This window comes from Musca domestica, unplaced genomic scaffold (assembly GCF_030504385.1).
Source record: "Musca domestica strain aabys unplaced genomic scaffold, Musca_domestica.polishedcontigs.V.1.1 42, whole genome shotgun sequence".
Lineage (NCBI taxonomy): Eukaryota > Metazoa > Arthropoda > Insecta > Diptera > Muscidae > Musca > Musca domestica.
Genome location: NW_026712329.1, coordinates 1,717,912 through 1,737,284, shown reverse-complemented (window position 1 = coordinate 1,737,284; position 19,373 = coordinate 1,717,912). Strand labels below are relative to the sequence as shown.

Here is a 19,373-nt window from a genome sequence, read left to right as displayed (position 1 = left end):
TGCGGTATTTTGGCCTATTCCCGGCGAGCGCTTCCTTGAGGTGATCGACACTTTCGTATTTTTTAGTGCTAACCTTGCTTTCAAAAATACTCTAGACACAATAGTCCAACGGATTGGTATCTGGAGGTTTTGGTCGCCATTGTGCGCTGGAAATAAAGCGAGGAAATTAATTTTGTAACCATTCTTGGGTGGCGCGTGCTGAGTGCAATGGTGCTGAGTCCTCTTGGAATGTCCAAGGTCTGCGGCCAAAATGTTTGCGTGCCCAAGACTTTAATACACCCTCCAAAATATATTCGCGATAATATTCGGTATTTATTGTGATGCCACGGTCGATTAATGCGAGCGGAGAGCTACCATCGGCTGTTATGGCGGCCCGAACCATCACCATCACCATAGCCGGCGCTCGAGTTCTGGTGGCCAACCGAAGGTGAACATTTTCAGCTGACCTCTTTGGCAAGTAAATGCGATCATTTTGTTTGTTTAGAAACGAATGTTTCCTTATCGGAGAAAACCAAATTCGGCAGTTCACCACTCTAGGCCAAGAAAAGCAACTCTTTAGCTCTTTAGAGTCTATTTGCTTTCTGTAATGGTGTAAGTTCTTGCACTTTTTGGAATTTTAATGGCTCTTCCCCGAGCTCATTTTTAAATTTTTGCTGAATGGAATATTGGGATATGTTCAGCTCGCGAGCCATTTTTCGGTCACTCCGACGATCAAGTCGCTTCTTTACTCTTCGAACCAGCAGATGTTGATGTTTTCTTCCGTCCACTGCCTTGACGTCGGGCTACGCTACCCGTATCACGGTGACGAGCGATGGTACGAGACATAAAAAATTTATTCACATTTAAATGCTGGAGTGCTCTAACGATAGCCACTTCCGGGTTTCCAGCCAAATATAAATAAATCAGAATATAACGCTTGAATAACTTTTTTTCTGGAAAATTCTCACCAAAATTCTATTATAATGAGCTGGAATAATTTTAACAGATGTCGGACGAGTGGCTTAGAAATGACAGCAGTCTGAAGTTGGTTGCAGTTTTTCATCTTACCCTGTAAATGTTCTGCGATGACTAATCTATGCTGAAATCATGGGAAAACTTCATATGAGGTTATACCAAAACGTAGGCCTTTGTTGATATTACCAAAATTTGCGAAATTAGTATGATTAAGTTCGGTCCAGCCGAACTTGGAATACCCTCCACCACAAATTTTAAATTTGAAATTTTTCCTGTGAAAATTGTGACAGATATCATCAAAACACTGAAAATTTGGATTCCATTCCAATTAACAATTTTGGGGTTTTCATCTACTAACTAAAAACTATCTAATCCGCAAAAAAGCTCAAAAACTTTTCTGAGGCTATCGCTCTTCCTTACAATCTTCGGCAATAGTCCCACCGACAATGACCTATTTTCAGAGTGGTAAATTTAAATGAAATCATATCAGTCCTTTTGGTTAAATGTCAATGATATCAGAAATCAAATTTTCACCAAAAATGTTCTCTGCCAACGTATATTCATCGTTCGTTGCTAAGTTGCAACATTACACCATATTGTTATCTGCTATCATTTCCACTTTATGCAAAGGCCATCTCTCGGGGCTCTTTTCCAACCCTTTCATTTTTTCACAACCCTCTTTCATATAGCAATCCAACGAGCATACAAGTCTTATATATGTTCGTACATATGAACATAAAATCTTAACATTTCATTTGAATATTGTTTTGTTGATTAGGAAAATCTATTCACATGTAAAATTGCTAGAATTTTTATCGCTTCCTTTTGCCCCGTTTTCCAACGACTTTGTCGTTATCACAGCATCATCAATGGAAGACATGTTTCAGATTTTATCACTTTCAAATTTTAATCAGAAAAATATTCGTATTGAAATGTTTATTGTTTTTTGGGAAATATAATACTTTCGTTAGAAAAAAGTTTGCTGCCTTGACAACAGAATATTCAATTTAGTTCAAACGTGTTATCTATTAAGAAAGCGAAAATAAAATTAAATTGTTCAAGTTATGCGAGGATGGAAATTGTATTTTTAAAGCATGGAAGTTCATATTAAAGGGTACTTTTTTGTGCGACTGTATAAAGAATTTTAAGAATTTTTATTAAGTTAATAAGAAGATGTAGCAAACAGAACTGGAACTGACACTCAATTTTTGACATCGAGCCAAATTTAGAATGCATATTATTAGAAATTTTTTATTCAAGCCAGTTTCCATAGCGGAAATTTGAAAACAAAATTAGTTGGAATTTGAAATCATAAAACACTTAAAAAAAAGCTGTAAGTTCGAACGGGCTGAACCTTGAATACCCTCCACCATTAAGAACGAATTTGACAAATAAAAAAATAAAATCCGTTAAAAAATTTGTTAAAATCTTAAAAATATCGAATTTAGCCGTTATATTAGGGTCTATACGGCGACGTGGATGTGTATAGGCAGATTTTGTCATAAACCATTAGAAAATTCAATGCAAAACTTAAAAAAAAACCTGTGAAAAATGTCGCTAAAATCATCAAAATACCAAATATTGGGAGGCACTGTTATATGAGGGCTATACCAAGACGTGGACATCCACAGACAATTTTCTGTCATAGGCTGTAGTATCTATTAAGAATTTCAAATACCAAATATGAAACAATTCCGGTGGATAATGTAGATAAATCAACAAAAATACCGAATATTGGGAGATACCGTTATATGGGGGCTATACGAAGACGTGGAACTACAGTCTAAGACAATTTTCTGTCATAGACTGTAGTATCTATTACGAACTTCAAATACCAAATTTAAAACAATTCCGGTGAATAATGCCAATATACCAAATATCGGGAGGTACCGTTATATGAGGGCTATACGAAGACGTGGACCTGCACAGACAATTCTCTGTCATAGGCTGTAATAGCCACCACAAACGTCAAATACCAAATTTGAAACAATTCCTGCCTCAAACCCGGAAATTAATGAGAATAATTATAGCATAATTTCACCGTTTCTCATTTTCACTCAAGAATTTAATGAGAATTAAAAGTAAAAGCGGTATCCCTTCCCGATTATTTCACAAAAATTTGTTATTGTTCTTCCATATTTTTTTTTTCTTATATACATTACTGCCCGCCCGACCGATGTTTATATCTTAAGTCACTGTAATTCATTGCTAACGACAACTTAATTCCATGTTGAAACTAGAAAATGTTACTGTGAAAATCTCATTGAAAATCGTCTTAGCATTTTGCTGTCTGGAAGTATAATTTAGCGCATTTCCGCCTCATGACACTCGAATGCCACACAAAGTCTTTAGATAACAATCTACGTAATAGGCAGTGGTGGTATAAACATACCGAATGAAATACATCATCAGCTGTCATATACTCGTATATCATCGAAGACTAACAACAACCACAACAATAATGAGAAGAGAAAGAAGAAGAACAAGAAGGCGATGCGACTGAAACAGATGTAAAGTCCTTATGAATATTTCATAACAAATTTGACACATTAAGCTTGTTGTTGCTATGTGGTTGAATACTTTTGTAAAATTTAAATGTTATGACATTTAAAAAATTATTTTTGTTTTCGGAGAATGGGGAAAAATCTTGAAAAATTATACTTATGACTTATTATAAATATAGGACTGAATTGAGGTGGAAGTAGGGGGAGTCATGTCAGATTTAATAGTTTTATTAAATGTTGCATATGTCATTTTTAGTAACTCTTAGAATTTTTATGTGAACTTCAAAGATATTTTTGAAAGGATATTAACAAGAGTGTTTTTGATAATAAAGATAATTATTTCTGAATATATCCTCAAGTTAAGACTCTTCCTGTTCCTTTAATTAAAATTGGAGAGATATGTTTTTCTCTCTACGAGATAAATAATATGGAAAATTCACTTACCATGATGCGTTATTGATTATTTTCGATAAAGCCATCTTAATGTCATTTTGTAGATGGTTTCTTATGTAATATATATACTATTACATCGAAGTCGATTAAAAATATTGCCAAAATGCTAGAAAAACTTCTATCTAATCGCCATTTTAACTGTCGAGCGTAGTATAATCAGTATCACCTTTAACAGATGATTCAGAACAAATACAAGAGTAGGAGCAGTAGAAGTTGTTACAACAACCAAATCAAATCTCTTAAAACCTTGCATCGTTCAAGCTCCTAGCTCTGTAAAATTACAACTACCTCCTAAATACAAGGAGAAGATTAGAGGTCACATTTAATGTGCAATTGAGAGAAAACTTTGAAACCAAGGACAAGCCCTTTTGAAAATAGTGATTTGTACAGGATGAGATAAAAAAAACTGCAACAACGTCAAACGCCATAATTTTTATTTTTTTTTTTAAATCTTTTTTGAATGAAAAAAAAAATGTCGGAAGTAGCATCATATTTTAGAATAAGTTTAGATTGGTTCGAATTGGTCACTTTTGGCATAAATGAATGGCCTTAATAAGGCCAATGAAACCGTGACACGATGGCCGAATGTTGCTCTGCGGTATTTTGGCCCGTTCCCGGTGAAGCGCTTGCTTGAGGTGATCGACACTTTGGTATTTTTTAGTGCCAACCTTGCTTTCCATAATTTTTACATTAATACGAGCGGAGAGCGATAATCGGCAGTTATTGCGGCCACACCATCACCATGGCCTGCGCTTGAGTTCTGGTGGTCAACCGAAGGTGCACATTTTCAGCTGCCGTCTTTTGCAAGTAAACACGATTATTTTTTTGCTACAAACTGCTAACAACGAATGTTTTCTCATCGGAGAAAACCAAATTCTGCAGTTTATCACTTTCGGCCAAGCGAAGCAACTCTTTAGCTCTTTTGAGTCTATTTTCTTTCTGTTGCGGTGTAAGTTCTTGCACTTTTTGGAATTTCAAAGGCTTTACCCCGAGCTCATTTGTCAATATTTGCCGAATGGAATATTGCGATATGTTAGGCTTGAATTCCCTCACGAATAACTTTTTTTTCTGGAAAATTCTCACCAAAACGATTTGTACGCTTTTAAACAATATAATGTGAGCTGTTACTGAAATAATTTTAACAGCTGTCGGATGAGTGGCTTATAAATGACAGCAGTCTGAAGTTGGTTGAAGTTTTTTCATCTCACCATGTATATATCAAATTTCAGTATTCTAGCTATATTCCTTCACCTAATATTAAATTAAGTACTGTTTAGTACTTTTAGCATGGTACACATTTCCAAAACCACCCCCATATCTAAATTCCAGATACCAACAGAGACTTCAATATCAAATTTGAGGATTCCAGTTATATCTCATCACCGAATATCAAATTTAGTACCATTTAGTACTTTTCGTACAAATATAGGACGACTATCCAAATCAACGCCAAATCTCAGACACATATACCATTAGTAATCTAAATATCAAATTTCACAATTTTACCTTTATAACTTCACCCAATACAAATTAGAGTACTACCAACACCACCTCCAACACCACCTCCTTTTCACAAACTTACCACCAGCAGGAACCTCAATACAAAACTAAAGATTCATCCATTCACCCTATATCAAACTGTTCCAAATTAACTTCCATTTAGTACAGTTCGCACATTCAGTACTCATTTCTCTAACCACCTTCATATATCAAACTTACTTCTTAAATATGATGCTTATACCAAAGTTTAATTTTTTAACTCTATCCGCTCACTGGTATAATTTTGGAAGTTTTGTACTTTTCGTAACTTTAAATTTCTAATTTTCAAAAATCCTTTGCTACATCTATCCCGCACTCCCTTAATGACTTTCATTCGAAAATTCGCTCGTTCCATTTGTCTAATAAAATGCATTCAATTTATAGTAATTTTCCAACCTTTTTAGTGCGAATTTCCTTAAACTCATTGGTACATCTATTCTGCACTCCATCAGTGAGGCTAATTCCAAAATTCATTCTATTTGTCCAATACAAAGTATTTAATTTGTAGTGCTTTTCGTACCGTTTCACTACTCAATTCAATAAAAAATAAAGAAATCCAAGCAATAATGTATGTCAGTTTTTCAAGCAGATATTTCAAATTACTGCACAATTTTTAAATTATGTGTAGAATGATTGGTATTGAAAATTGTAATTCGGGTTTCCATAATGGTCTTCGTTTAGAAAAAGGCCTCATATAGATGGACTGACCTATTTTGAGCATTTGTAGACTCTTGCAGCATTCTCCACCGGAAGTTGTAGTAATTTGGTATGTTACGGTCTTAATATGTAGAACACGTCAAGCTACACAATTTCGATGCAGGTTCAAGTTTCATAATTACTAACATATAACTCTAGAACAAATGTATTTGAAGTCCCCAGCCAAATTTTCCTACTGAGTGCTCTCCAATTTTTTTATTTTTGTTTGATTTCTCTTTCGAGACGAGCTTAATGATCAGGAATTTGCAGTGAAAAGGAAAGCCAGATAGACACTATCACACACTCACCACTATGCGACGCGTTTCGCCGTTGGTTAAGCGGCTCATCAGGCATATTTGGTGTGGATGATGGCTTTCCGTTCTCTGGAAAGTAGTATATATTTCGAACTTATTGCAAATTAGCATATGCGAGTTATACACTAGGTCCAGGTTCGACTCAAGTTCTATTGGCAGATCTTTTTCACAGCAAAGTTTTGTTTTTGTAGTGATGGATTTTTTGTCCACAACAACTACATTGCTTCCAATGCATACACTTGTTTTAGTGCTGCTTTAGGAAGACGGGTTAATGGCTCTGAACGTAGAGACGGCAACTTCTAGTTGCTGCACACCGAGGTCCGCAGTTCAAATCCCACAGCCAGGCTCGGCTGAATTTTTGAGTTTTGCCATGTTAAGGCGAAGATCATATGTTTTATGATTAATGTGTTTGATTTCTCTTTCGAGACGAGCTTAATGATCAGGAATTTGCAGTGAAAAAAAAATTTTGGTTGAGGATGAGTGGTGGTTCTTTGAAGCCAACTAAAATACTTGGCCTAGAAAGTATGAGTAATACCTTAAATAACTGGCCACAGATATGTGGAGGTTATTACAATACGTAATTCCGAATTAAATAGATGAGGAGACACATAAGTTCGATTGGTCAATTTTTTTCTTACGCCACCATCATAAACCATCTTAAAACCCCATATAGAACTTATCTCGTCAAAAACATTGTGAAACACACAAAATATCCAGATACAATCTGTATCGATTTGAAAAGAGCATACTCTTTGTGTTCTCGAAATACAAAACAATTGCAATGAAATACGTGTTAAAAATCTAAATCTAACTCAAGTGTCTATAATCGCACCATATTGACAATAATTCTTAAGAGAGTTAGACTCTTTAAAACAATTTGCGGAATTATTGGGTAATATTTGGGAACAGTTAAGAACGTTTTTATACCCTACACTACAAGGTGGTCAGGGTATTATGTCTTTGTGCGTTTGTTTGTAACAGGCAAAAGGAAACGAGATAGACCTATAGTTCTTTTTGATGATCTGCATAGAATCACTTTCTGAGTCGATTTATGCATGTCCGTCCGTCCGTCTGTCCGTCTGTCCGTCTGTCCATGTATTTTTGTAAACAAAGTACAGTTCGCATTTATTGCCCTATCCAGATGAAATTTTGCACAAATTATTTGCTTGGCCCAAGGACGAACCCTATTGAAATTGGAGATAATCGGTCAAAATTTAGATATAGCTCCCATATATATCTTCGTCCGATTTGCCTTTTATTGTGCACCAAACGTGTAATATCTGTCAGAATAGTATGGAATTTTGCACGTACGATCAGATTGGACCTGAAAATAAGTATGCCAAATTTGATCGAAATCGGTTCAGATATAGCTATAGCTCCCATATATATTATTCATTCGATTTGTTATTTTTGTCCTCCGCAGCCGTGATATGCACTCTGTAACAACAATATTTGGGGAAATATATATTAAATACAGATCAGAAATACATTTGCTAAATTTTATCGAGATCGGTTCAGATGTGGATATAGCTCCCATACATAACTTCGTCCGATTTACCATTGATTGTGCACCAAACGTCTAATATTTGCCCAAATTGGATGAAATTTGGCACATACGACCGAATTGAGTCTAGAAGGTAGTATGCCAAATTTAGTGAAGATCGGTTCAGATATAGCTATAGCTCCCATATATATTGTTCATCCGATTTGTTGTATATGTTACCCAGAGCCGTAATATGCACTCCGTAACAACGATATTCAGGGAAATATATCAAATACAGCTCAGAAATACCTTTGCTAAAATTTATCGAGATCGGTTCCGATTTGGATATAGCTCCCATATATATCTTTATCCGATTTCAAATTAATTGTGCACCAAATGCGCAATACAAGTCCGAATTTAAAAGATACAAATGCTTCGGTATATTTAGACCTTTGAATTTTAAATTATAATTATAATCATAGGGTGTATGATTGAATTCTCCAATAAAAACTTTTAATTGTTATGTGGAGCTCTAGTAAATTAGCAAAGTGGTGTAGGGTATCATAAAGTTGGCCCCGCCCGACTTTAGGACTTTTTTTACTGTTTTTTTTTTTTTTTTTTTTTTTTTGTTTGCATGGAGGTTTTAAGACTATCAAAAGTTAACAGTGTTAATTTATAGAAAAACAAACCTCGACAGTTTTATGGGGAAGAAATATCTAGGATTCTCCTATGTTCCCGCACAAGCCATTTTCGATTGCTCACAACTTGAATAATCTTATTTACAGATGGAGACATTTTTTTGACCAGTTTCATATAGGTACTAACTACAGGAACTAGAATGGTGCAGTATTTTTGTAAAGACGTCATCGTCAAATACAAAACATACCAGGACCTAAAAATATTTCCGATAAACACTTCAACTCTGTATATATTTTCTTAATATTCCCTACATTTAGTTTCTTCAAATGTTTTAAAATCCTTTATTTCTCAATTAAAGCATTTTATTTTTCTTTTCCCAAAATCATTTTCCGTTAAGTTGCTCTATCCAACTTTAAAGAAAAGTACAATTCAATTTAATATGTACTTTGAGAATTTGTTAAGACACCTACATACCTAGATTTTGGAATTTGTATTCTAAACAGGTTTTCGTTTTTTTTTTTCTTTTTCTGTCAACTGTAAAGTTGATGAAGATGTTATTCTTCTTGCTGGCTTGTTCGGAAGAATTTCATTTGTATATCTCTTACTGAGATTGAATGTGATGTGCTGGCAGTGGGAATGTTTTAGCATTTATTTTAATGTTCAAAGAAATGTTGTATTCTCGTTTTTCAACTGCTCTTAGCTTTAGCCTCTTTTCACGGATATTAGCCAAAGTTGGTTACATCAATTTGTGGAAATTGTCATTGTGGTTGCTGTATTTAATGTTTTAGCGGGTTGAGCTGGTTTGCTATTTTTCTGTAAAAGAAAATAGTATATTCCTAATTCAGGATAATATTCAGAGCGAATTATAGATGCGGGATTTCACTTGATTTTTTTTTTTTTTTTTTTTTTTTTTGTAATCAACCTAAATACCTACCATTCTTGGGTTCCAGACAAACTGTGAGTTTTGGCAGAAATGACTACAGAACGCAGAACTCTCTACATGTAGGGATGGACTTCAATTGAAGTATTGCGTTTGGAGCTGTTGAGCTGTTGAGCTGTTATGCTAAATTGTAATCTTTGTAGAAAAATTTAATGACTGTAGTTTTCTTCTTCCTGTATTAGATATATACAGGGTGAGATAAAAACAGCTGAAACAAAGTAAAACGCCATAATTTTTACATTTTTCTTTTAAATTAATTTAAATTAAAGAACAAGAATTTCGGAAATAGCATCAAATTTTAGAATATGTTTAGATTTGTCCGAATTGATCATCTTTGGAACGAATTATGGCCTTCAAACGGCCAATGAAACCGTCACACGCTGCCTGAATGTTGCTCTGCGGTATTTTGGCCCATTCCCGGCGAAACGTTTGATGAGGTGATCGACACTTTAATATTTTGTTGTGCCAACCTTGCTTTCTTGCTGGTATCCATAGATTTTGGTGGCCATTGTGTGCCGGAAATGAGCCCATTGTGCGCTGGAAATGAAGCAAGGAACCTCATTTTGTAACCATTCTTGGCTGGCGAGTTCTGAGTCCTGTTGGAATGTCCAAGATCTGTGGTCAAAACGTTTGCGTGCCAAGGCTTTAGTACACCCTCCAGAATATTTTCGTAATAATATTCGGCATTTATTCTGATACCACGGTCTATTAATACAAGTGGAGAGCGACTATCGCCTGTAATGGCGGCCCACACAATCACCATGGCCGGAATTTGAGTTCTGGTGGTCAAACGAAGGTGCACATTTTCAGCTGACCTCTCTGCCAAGTACATACGATCATTTTGTTTGTTTGTTTGCTGGACAACGAATGTTTTCTCATCGGAGAAAGCCAAATGCGGCAGTTTTTCACTTTCGGCCAAGCGCAGCAACTCTTTAGCTCTTTTGAGGCTATTTTCTTTCTGTTACGGCCTAAGTTCTTGCACTTTTTGGAATTTCAATAGCTTTACCCCGAGCCTTGAAATTAACTATTAGAGATATATGTTCAAGATATATCAAATAATTTTAAAACCTAAAACCCATTTCTTCTAAAAAAAGGTCAATCATCTACAGATAAAAATTTTAAGACACAAAATGATCGCAGTTTGGCCTTTTAGTATTCTTACGACCTTTCATCCATTCCCCTAGAAACCTCCTTCTAGTTAGCATTCTAATTAATATATTTTTTCTTTGTACAGGAAATGTATACTTGACAGCTCTGATTTATATTTCAATACCCTCTAACCACCCCCCACCCCAAAAAAAATTAAGGCGCGTGTGAATATTTTATTTTCACAAATAGGGAGGGAAGTTGGAGCAACAAGAAAAAATAAAATCTGCGACCAAAATCTACATTCCACTTGGCGTTCGTCATAGCAATAAGCTTAACAAAAATAGAAGAAGAAGCAGACCAAAAAAACTCAGCAGATGAAGAGCAAAGTCTTACTATAGAAATTCAGAAATTCGTAAAATCTTTCTGCTTAAAGTATACTTGTGGTTAATGTTCTTTTAGGTTTATTTTTATGCTCTTTGCCCCCCACTCCCTCCTTCGTTATTCGAAATCGTCTTTCTCCATGAGTTGTTGTTAAGCATTTGTAAGATTTGAGTGTAAATTGAAACTGAAGTGAAAATAAGCACGAAAATTACGAGGCCAAACAAAATGGAAAATCTATGCAAAATAGGCACAGTGGGAGACGGACAATTGACATTCGATTCAAAAGAAAGCTTTTGGAAGTCTTTCTATGTGTATAGTAGTCCATTTTTAAGGACTTCTATTAATAAAAGACCTTTGAAAGAAATTCTTTCAAGAGAAGACCTTTGAATGGACTTCTATTAGTAAAATAACCTTGTGGGGAATTACATCGGTAGAAAAACCTTGGCAAATTCTTCTGTCTATAGAAACTTTTCCAAAGATTTCTATCAGGAGACTACTTTTATAATGATTTCTGTCGCATGTTAGACCCGTGGAAGGCCTTTTTTCAGTAGAAGGGATTTCAAAGGTCTTCTATCACTGTAAGACTCCTAGAAGGCATTCTATTAGCAGTATGCCTGTAGAAGGTATTTAAGCAATGGAAAACCTGTATAAGGAATTCTATCAGTAGAAGTCTTTCTATTCTATCTTCCGCCAGTAGAAGATCTTTCATCAGTAGAAGAACTTCTAGCAAAATTTTCCATTAGTTGATCATCTCTATAATTATTTGTGTCACATATAAGAACCATGGAGAGTCTTCTGTCAGATAACACCAGTAAGGAGAAGTCAAAAGTCTAGCGGGGCTGAGTATATGCATATTTAGTAGAGCTCCTGTAACAAAAGAATTTATTTCAAGTATATACCTCCTATCAACATTTGGCTTTAGAGCAGTTATAGTTTGCTATAGAGTGCATGATATCACTTCGAGAAGGATTATATTAAAAAAATATATATCGGTGCCGAGTTGCACAAAATGGAAACGTACGTCTCGAAATTCACTCCATTTGGGCTCATATTAGACATTATTTGCACAATAAACCTGAAATCGGGTTAAGGATATATATGTGAGCTCTATAACATATCTGGTACCAAATATCATTGTTGTTGAATGCATATTACGAATTTGAGGGAAATAAACAACAAATCGGATGAAATATGGGAACTACAGCTATATCTTACCTATAGCTTGCTTCTAGACTGAATTTGGTCAATGTATCACAATTACCATGGCATCGGTTGAGGATATATATGGGACCTATATCCAAGTCTGAACCGATCTTGATAACATTTTAGGCACTTATTTCTGAGCTGTATCTGATATCTGGTACCAAAAAACATTGTTGTGCAGTGCACATTACGTATGTGAGGAACTTAAGACCCCAAAATCCGAAGAAACATATATATGGGAGCTGTAGCTATATCTAAACCGTTTTAAACCAAATTTGAAGGCTTTTTTCTAGGATGAATTCAGTCGGAATTGTCATGATTCAGTTCCCTTGGACTGATATTAGCCATTTGGTGCACAATAAACCTGATAACGGATAAAGGAAACTATATCAAAATCTGATCCGATCTCGAAAAAAATTGGCAGAGGTATTTCTGGGCTGTATCTGATAACTGGTACGAAATATTATTGTTGTCGAATATGTGGTGTAGGGTATAAATATTGAAGAGGTCTTTTGTCAGTTGAAGACTTTCAGGAGGTACTTAATCAGTCGTAGCCTTGTAACGACTCGTTGACGATCGGAAACTATGATGTTAGGTGAAATATGGGGAACGATTCGAAGGTAGTGGTGGGTGATCCTGGGATGTTGATACGTTAGGAAGATCAGGAATTACGATGTATATGCTGGGGTGACACTGACGATTTGTAGATGATTGAGAATTTATGGTTGTCGACGATTTCAAATGTCTAGCAAATTTTCCATTAGTAGTATCTATACTTATTTGTGTCACATATAAGACCAATGGAGAGTTTCCTGTCAGACAAAAATATTGAAGAGGTCTTGTGTGAGTCGAAAACTTTCAGGAGGTACTTTATCAGTTGTAGCCCTGTAACGACTCGTTGACCACCGGGATATGTTGATATATTAGGAAGATCAGGAATTACGATGTTTATGGTGGGTTGATGCTGGCGTTCGGGATGGTGACGACTTGTAGGTGATCGAGAACTTATGGTCGTCGGGTATCCACGGTATGCAATAAGGAATTGCGATGTTGGTGTTCGGTATGTTGACGATTTGATGGTAATCGGGATCTTATTGTCGTCGGTTGCCGACGGTTTGAAGGTTATAAGCCAAATCGAGGTTTGTGCTCTTTGTGATGCCGGCGTTTGGGATGTTGCCGATTTAGAGGTAATCACAAACTTCAGTGAATTGTCATCGGGCAGACGAATGGTTAACAACCTGAATTTACGATGCAGGTGATTGGGATGTTGATGTCCAGGTCTTCGAAGGCGGGTTGGGGGGCTAGTTCGAGTTCGGCAATTCACAGTGGATAGGAAACAATTCATGCTAGCACCACGATTTGTGACTGCCTCTAATCCACTGCCAATGTTTGAGCTATGAGCCGAAGCTCCTATGGAACAACCATCCGAAGCCCCTTAGTAAAAAAATTATCGGCCACTCAACTTAAAAAGAGCCAGAATGACAGAGTAATACCCTTTCGGTGGTGCGCGGATTGGGTACCAAATGAATGGTACCCAATCCGATCAAATATCAACCCAAGAACGCTATGCTCAAGTTTCGCCTTGAATAAAGTCAGCCAAGTTTTGTTCAGATATAGTACCCGATTTTTATAAATAATAATAAATTATAAATTCATAACAGGCTTCCCATAGGAAATACCTCCTTTAAATTTACTGGAAATCAAATCAATAACGATCCTAGTTTTTAGGATTAATTTTACACGAATTCCCAATATAAACGTTTATTTGCTAAGGGTAGTTCTCTAACGTATCCTTAGTGGGCCTGTTATTTTTTTATACATATTTTGTTTAACAACCCATTGTGCAGTTAGCTGGATAAATGAGAATAGCGCAAAAACTTTTCAAATAAAATGTTCAACAAGGTCAGATTTCTAATTTTAAAATTTATTTAAATTTTTTGTTTTGTTTGATGCAGTCAGTCATTCATTCAGGCAGTCAGTCAGGCGGGCAGTCAGTTAGTTTAGTACCAGTGTCGAATTTACCAACGTGCCTGTGTCGTTTGCGTCGTTATACTTTGGTAAATATGTAAATCTTTGTTGCGTATTCTCTTTCTCGTCCTCTTTTTAAACAACCACCCCTCCCCCTGGTCCCTTTGCCTGCCCACCTTCCTGCCATGGCATTTCGGTTCTATTCACTGGCCTGTTTGAGGTTAGTAAAAATGTAAAAAATTCCTTTTGACAGCAGCCTATGAGTAAAGTAGAACATGAATTTTAAATTAGAACAGGTGGCATAAAGACTTTACGATTTGTGTGTGGCTGTGTGAGTGTGTGTTTAATATTTTTTTTGTTTTTTTTTGCTGTTCAGTTCCTATTCGGATGTTTTCATTTCATTCATTGTGGTGGGCCATGCTTTTTATTTTTCTTTGGTGTTGTTTTTGTGCTTCTTTGGCATGGCTTGGGTTTTTTTTGTTTTGTTTTCACAATCTCAACCCCAATCAGATGGATTGAGATTGGGGGTGTACATTTTATTTTTTCAATGTTTTTTTTTCTTTTGCTGCTTAGTTTTGTGCTGGGAATCAGACTTTTTATTTCTAACTTGGGACAATGTTATAACAAGCCACAAGGTTTCACACGACTGCAAATGCAGTGGGCGTATTTGAAGTCTAGTTAAGACATTTTACTGTTGATTTCCTTTGGAAATTCAACTCCTCCCCCATTACCTTGCCAGCCAGCCAGCACAACATTCAAACGGCACCGTAAAAATATTAAAAATTTACATAAATATTTTAAAGAATTTCATTTTCTTCTGGCACTGCTGCTGCTTCTTTTTCATAATATTTACATTTCAGTGGTTCGGTGGCAGTGGCCGAAAAAAAAGTTCATAATAAAGATATTTTGTTTAAGAATTATAATCTACAGCTTAATTTAAATAAATTATGATAGCACAAGACGGACCCCAGAAGGGACAACAAAAGAACAGCTGCGCGCCAACAGAACAGAACAAAACAATGCAAACCAAAAATCTAAAGAAAAATATTTCAAAAGTTTATTTGAAAACATATCTTTTACAGGATACTATATATTTTGTTGTGTGAAATGAAATACCTATTTGCAGCGCGAGAGAGGGTGGGCATATTTTGTAATAAACAATTTCTTTGTGTAATGGTCGTTAATGTCATACTATGACATTTTTTCAAAAATTTCCCCCTTGCATGTATATTTACAATGACAAGCTGTTTAAACAGCGAGTAAGATGATATGACCAACACTAGCCCTTGGCAGGGCAAATATTTGAAATATTATAAAATATATATATTGTGATACAATTATTTATTTTACAGTGCTTATCTCGTTTGACAGTACTGCGGGGAAAGGGAATTGAAATTGCTTGGAATCGATAATTATGTGCAAAAAATGCCACTAATGAATTTTTCCATCCATCTCCATTGACAGGAAGATATAACTGCAAATAAGTGGTTAACAGAATAATTTTGTATAATTTGAGCGAGGCTGAAAGTCCTTTCCTAAAACGATTTTTAAATACTTACATGAAGAGATTTCTAAGAAATTAAAAGATATAGAACAATTTTTATTGAAGGGTGAAAATAGAATAAAATCTAAATTTCCGCCTAAAAATGCAAAAATGTCTTTCACCTTTTAAGGCCCAAAGGGTTGATACATAAATATGTAAACTTTGAAGTTACCAAGGCGAACTTGGCAAACGTATAAATAGTATAAAAGTTAAAGTAGAGAGGCAATCCTGGATTGGAGATTAATATGGGATAGACTGAAATTTTGGTCAATAACCCTTCAAAAAACAGTACGAACTTAGACAACGCTAAATGAAAACAAACACGTAATTCAAAGGGCAAATAGCAATATTCCAAAAATGATAGAGAAGCGAATTTAAGAAGTACATAGCAGTTGGTTGGTAAGCAATAAGGTACTAAAAGCTGTGTTTTCTGGGAATTTTTTAGCGACTCACAGTGATTTTATGAAGAATGTTTTTGTCTTCAATGTCGTTTTTTTTTTTTTCAAATGATGTTTTGTTGCAGAATTTTGCATAAGCTTACACGCAGAAGTACCTCAATCCTAAAATGTGTTTTTAAATACTTATAACTCCTAGCGCCTACGTAAGATTTAGACTTTTGATGTATTTTAGCACCTTTAGTAGAATTTTATAAATTTGTGGAAAATTTTGACTTGGTACGACCCTGTTAAAGGTGAATATCCGAATATGATCGCGAAAACATTCTGGAGGGTGCATTAAAGCCTTGGACACGTAAATATTTTGGCCGCAGACCTTGTACATTCCAACAGGACTCAGCACCATCGCACTCAGCACGCGCCACCCAAGAATGGTTACAAAATGAGGTTCTTCGCTTCATTTCCAGTGCACAATTGCCACCAAAATGTCCGAATACCAATACGTTGGACTATTGTGTCTGGAGTATTTTGGAAAGCAAGGTTGGCACTAAAAAATACCAAAGTGTCGATCGCCTCAAGAAAGCATTTCGCTGGGAATGGGCCACAATAACGCAAAGCAACATTCGGGCGGCGTGTGACGGTCTTATTGACCGTTTGAAGGCCATAATTCGTGCCAAAGGTGACCAATTAAAACAAAGCAGTTTTTTTATCTCACCCTATATATGAGAGCTATAGCTATATCGGAACTGATTTTCACCAAATTTGAAGTACTAGGATGAATTGAAGTTTCTGTTATGAATTCAGTGGGAATTGCCAAAATTCCGTCCATTTGGTGCACAATAAACCTGATATCGGATGAAGATGTATCAATATATAAAAATCTGACCCTATCTCGATAAAATTTCAGACACTTATTTTTGAGCTGTATCGGTTGAAGATAAATATGAGACCGATTTTCAGCAATTTCAATTCCCTTGGGCTAAACAAATATTTTTTTTTTGGAAAATTTCATGTCAATTGGATGATAAGTTCGACTTGCATTTTGTTTACAAAAACGGACGGATTGAAATGCATAATTCGACTCAGAAAATGATTCTAATAAGATCCTCAAAAGTAACTATGGGTCTATCTCGCTTTCTTCTCCATGTTACAAACAAATGCACAAAGATATAATACCCTTACCATTATGTGGTGTAGGTTATAAAAATTGCCTGTGCAGATATATATCTTTGTATACATCTTCATTCGGCATTTTTATAATGTTAGCTACATTTTTAATTATCTCGAAACCGGTTATCTCAATGCTGTTTTTATACTTTTGGCTTATGAATCGGTGCAAATCATGAGGGTATACAGCTGTCGGCAAAACTTTCTGATACCTTTTAATTCCAATATATTACTCAATTTAAGTAAGAAAATATCAATTCCTTATTTTTACGTTTGTCGTATCCGTTTTTAATTTGTAATGAATAAGTTTTCGTTCTTGGTATTTAGCAAAACAGTGTCTATAGGCCAACGCTAATTTCAAACAACTATTTTTTATGATTCTTACAAAATGTTTACCACGCTTCCTTGATCGCAACCCCTACAGTATAACTTTCGGCCAAGCATTTAATTCCTTGGTTTTATTGCCCAAATTTGGCTTCATATAACTTGCTTTACATAATCTCATCTAACAATGAAATGATTGACATTCCCCTTCTTTAAAAAGTATTTGCGTTTATTATCTTTGACACTTTACCAACTCAACCTACTTTTTGGTTCAAAGTATATATAAAAACTTTTCTCAAAGAAATTTTAACCTTAAATACCAAGGTGACAATAAAAAAATCCCCTTCCCGGCATATGGCATATGGCTAGATGCTTTATTAACGTTATTCCCCCAAAAAAAGTCACACTCACTCCCCTACCTTGATAATGAATCTCATTCCAAGAACAAAAATCCCTTTCGACATTGGTAGGCATAATACCAAAATATTGTAACAACTATTTTGTGCAGAGGACAAAAAAATGTCACAGTTCTCAGATTACATGCCTTGATTTTGTTGCTGTTGCTGTTACTGTTGTTGTTCCTTGTATTCATTCATTCACTTTTTTATTACAATAAATTAAGGAATCACTTAACTTGCCAAAACAATGGCTTTGATGTTACGCACTTTGGCAAAGTTTTGTTTTTTTTTCAATTCATAGCTACTATGTCAATTTTTTGGGTTTGAGAGGACGAATATGGGAGTGGGGCGGCGATGGAGTAGAGTATGATATCATTTTAATGGAATTCTTTGAAATTCTAATTAAAATATTTATAAACTTGTTCAAAGTTACCCGGCAGTTGCCTTTATAACATAATATCAGCAAAAGTATTTTTTGTATTTGTTGGTCGTCGTTAGTTTCAGTTGTTCATTGTTTTGGTGGTTTAGTGTACAAAAAATGTTTATGTATGTGTGTGTGTGCTTGCGATGTACTTGACACACTTGAAATATTGTTGAACTGAAATTAAACGAAAATTATATTTATCATTTTTTTCCCTTGTTCATTTCATTACAGCGATTGTCGTGTGGTACGCGATCCACAAACATTGAAATCAAAGGGTTATGGCTTTGTGTCCTTTGTCAAAAAATCGGTAAGTCATATTTTTAAACGATGATGACCTTATGACATTTAGAATACTCTTTAAAATACTTGCCTCCATTACCCAATTTCCTTTCTCGTTGCCACCATCTTACCTCAATTATTCATGGTTTTATTTTCTTTATCTGCGTGCCTTTTTTACAGGAAGCCGAAAGTGCCATAACGGCCATGAACGGCCAATGGTTGGGATCTCGTTCAATTAGAACCAACTGGGCCACCAGAAAACCCCCGGCGAGTAAAGGTAAGTAATACATATATTTATAACGGTACATGTACAGGGTCATAGAAATGTCCATCGGCCCAATTCTGCATTGTTCAGGGTGGCGTGTATGAGAAATTTTCATTTCTTTTATTGTTTTGATTTATTGCCGCAAACAATAGCACCGCCCATAATACTTCATTAATATGTAATTATCTCAAATATTTTTTATGATATTTACAGAGAAAAAAAAATATATATGACTTGTATTATCATAAAAATTCCATATTTTATTTTGTTCGTATAAGTATGCGTGTGTGTGAGTGTGCAAAATATAACAACGTTTATGTGGTTGGTCGACCGATCTGCCGGCCAGCCAGCCAGCCATCCATCCATCTGGTCGTTGGTTCGTTTGTACGCTCAGTCAATTGGCCTTTGTCTAGAT

The 19,373-nt window shown here is 35.4% G+C and overlaps 1 protein-coding gene across 5 annotated transcripts in view; it reads left to right on the top strand.

Annotated features, from left to right (window-relative positions):
- The window catches only part of LOC101900139 (cytotoxic granule associated RNA binding protein TIA1), a 279,044-nt gene that overhangs the window by 172,552 nt on the left and 87,119 nt on the right, over positions 1 to 19,373 (top strand). For all 5 annotated transcript variants that reach the window (XM_059127140.1, XM_059127137.1, XM_005180325.4 and 2 more), the window contains 2 exons: positions 18,646 to 18,721; positions 18,874 to 18,970. In XM_059127140.1, coding sequence (XP_058983123.1) covers positions 18,646 to 18,721; positions 18,874 to 18,970 — 173 coding nt within the window. The remainder of the gene's footprint in view (positions 1 to 18,645; positions 18,722 to 18,873; positions 18,971 to 19,373) is intronic.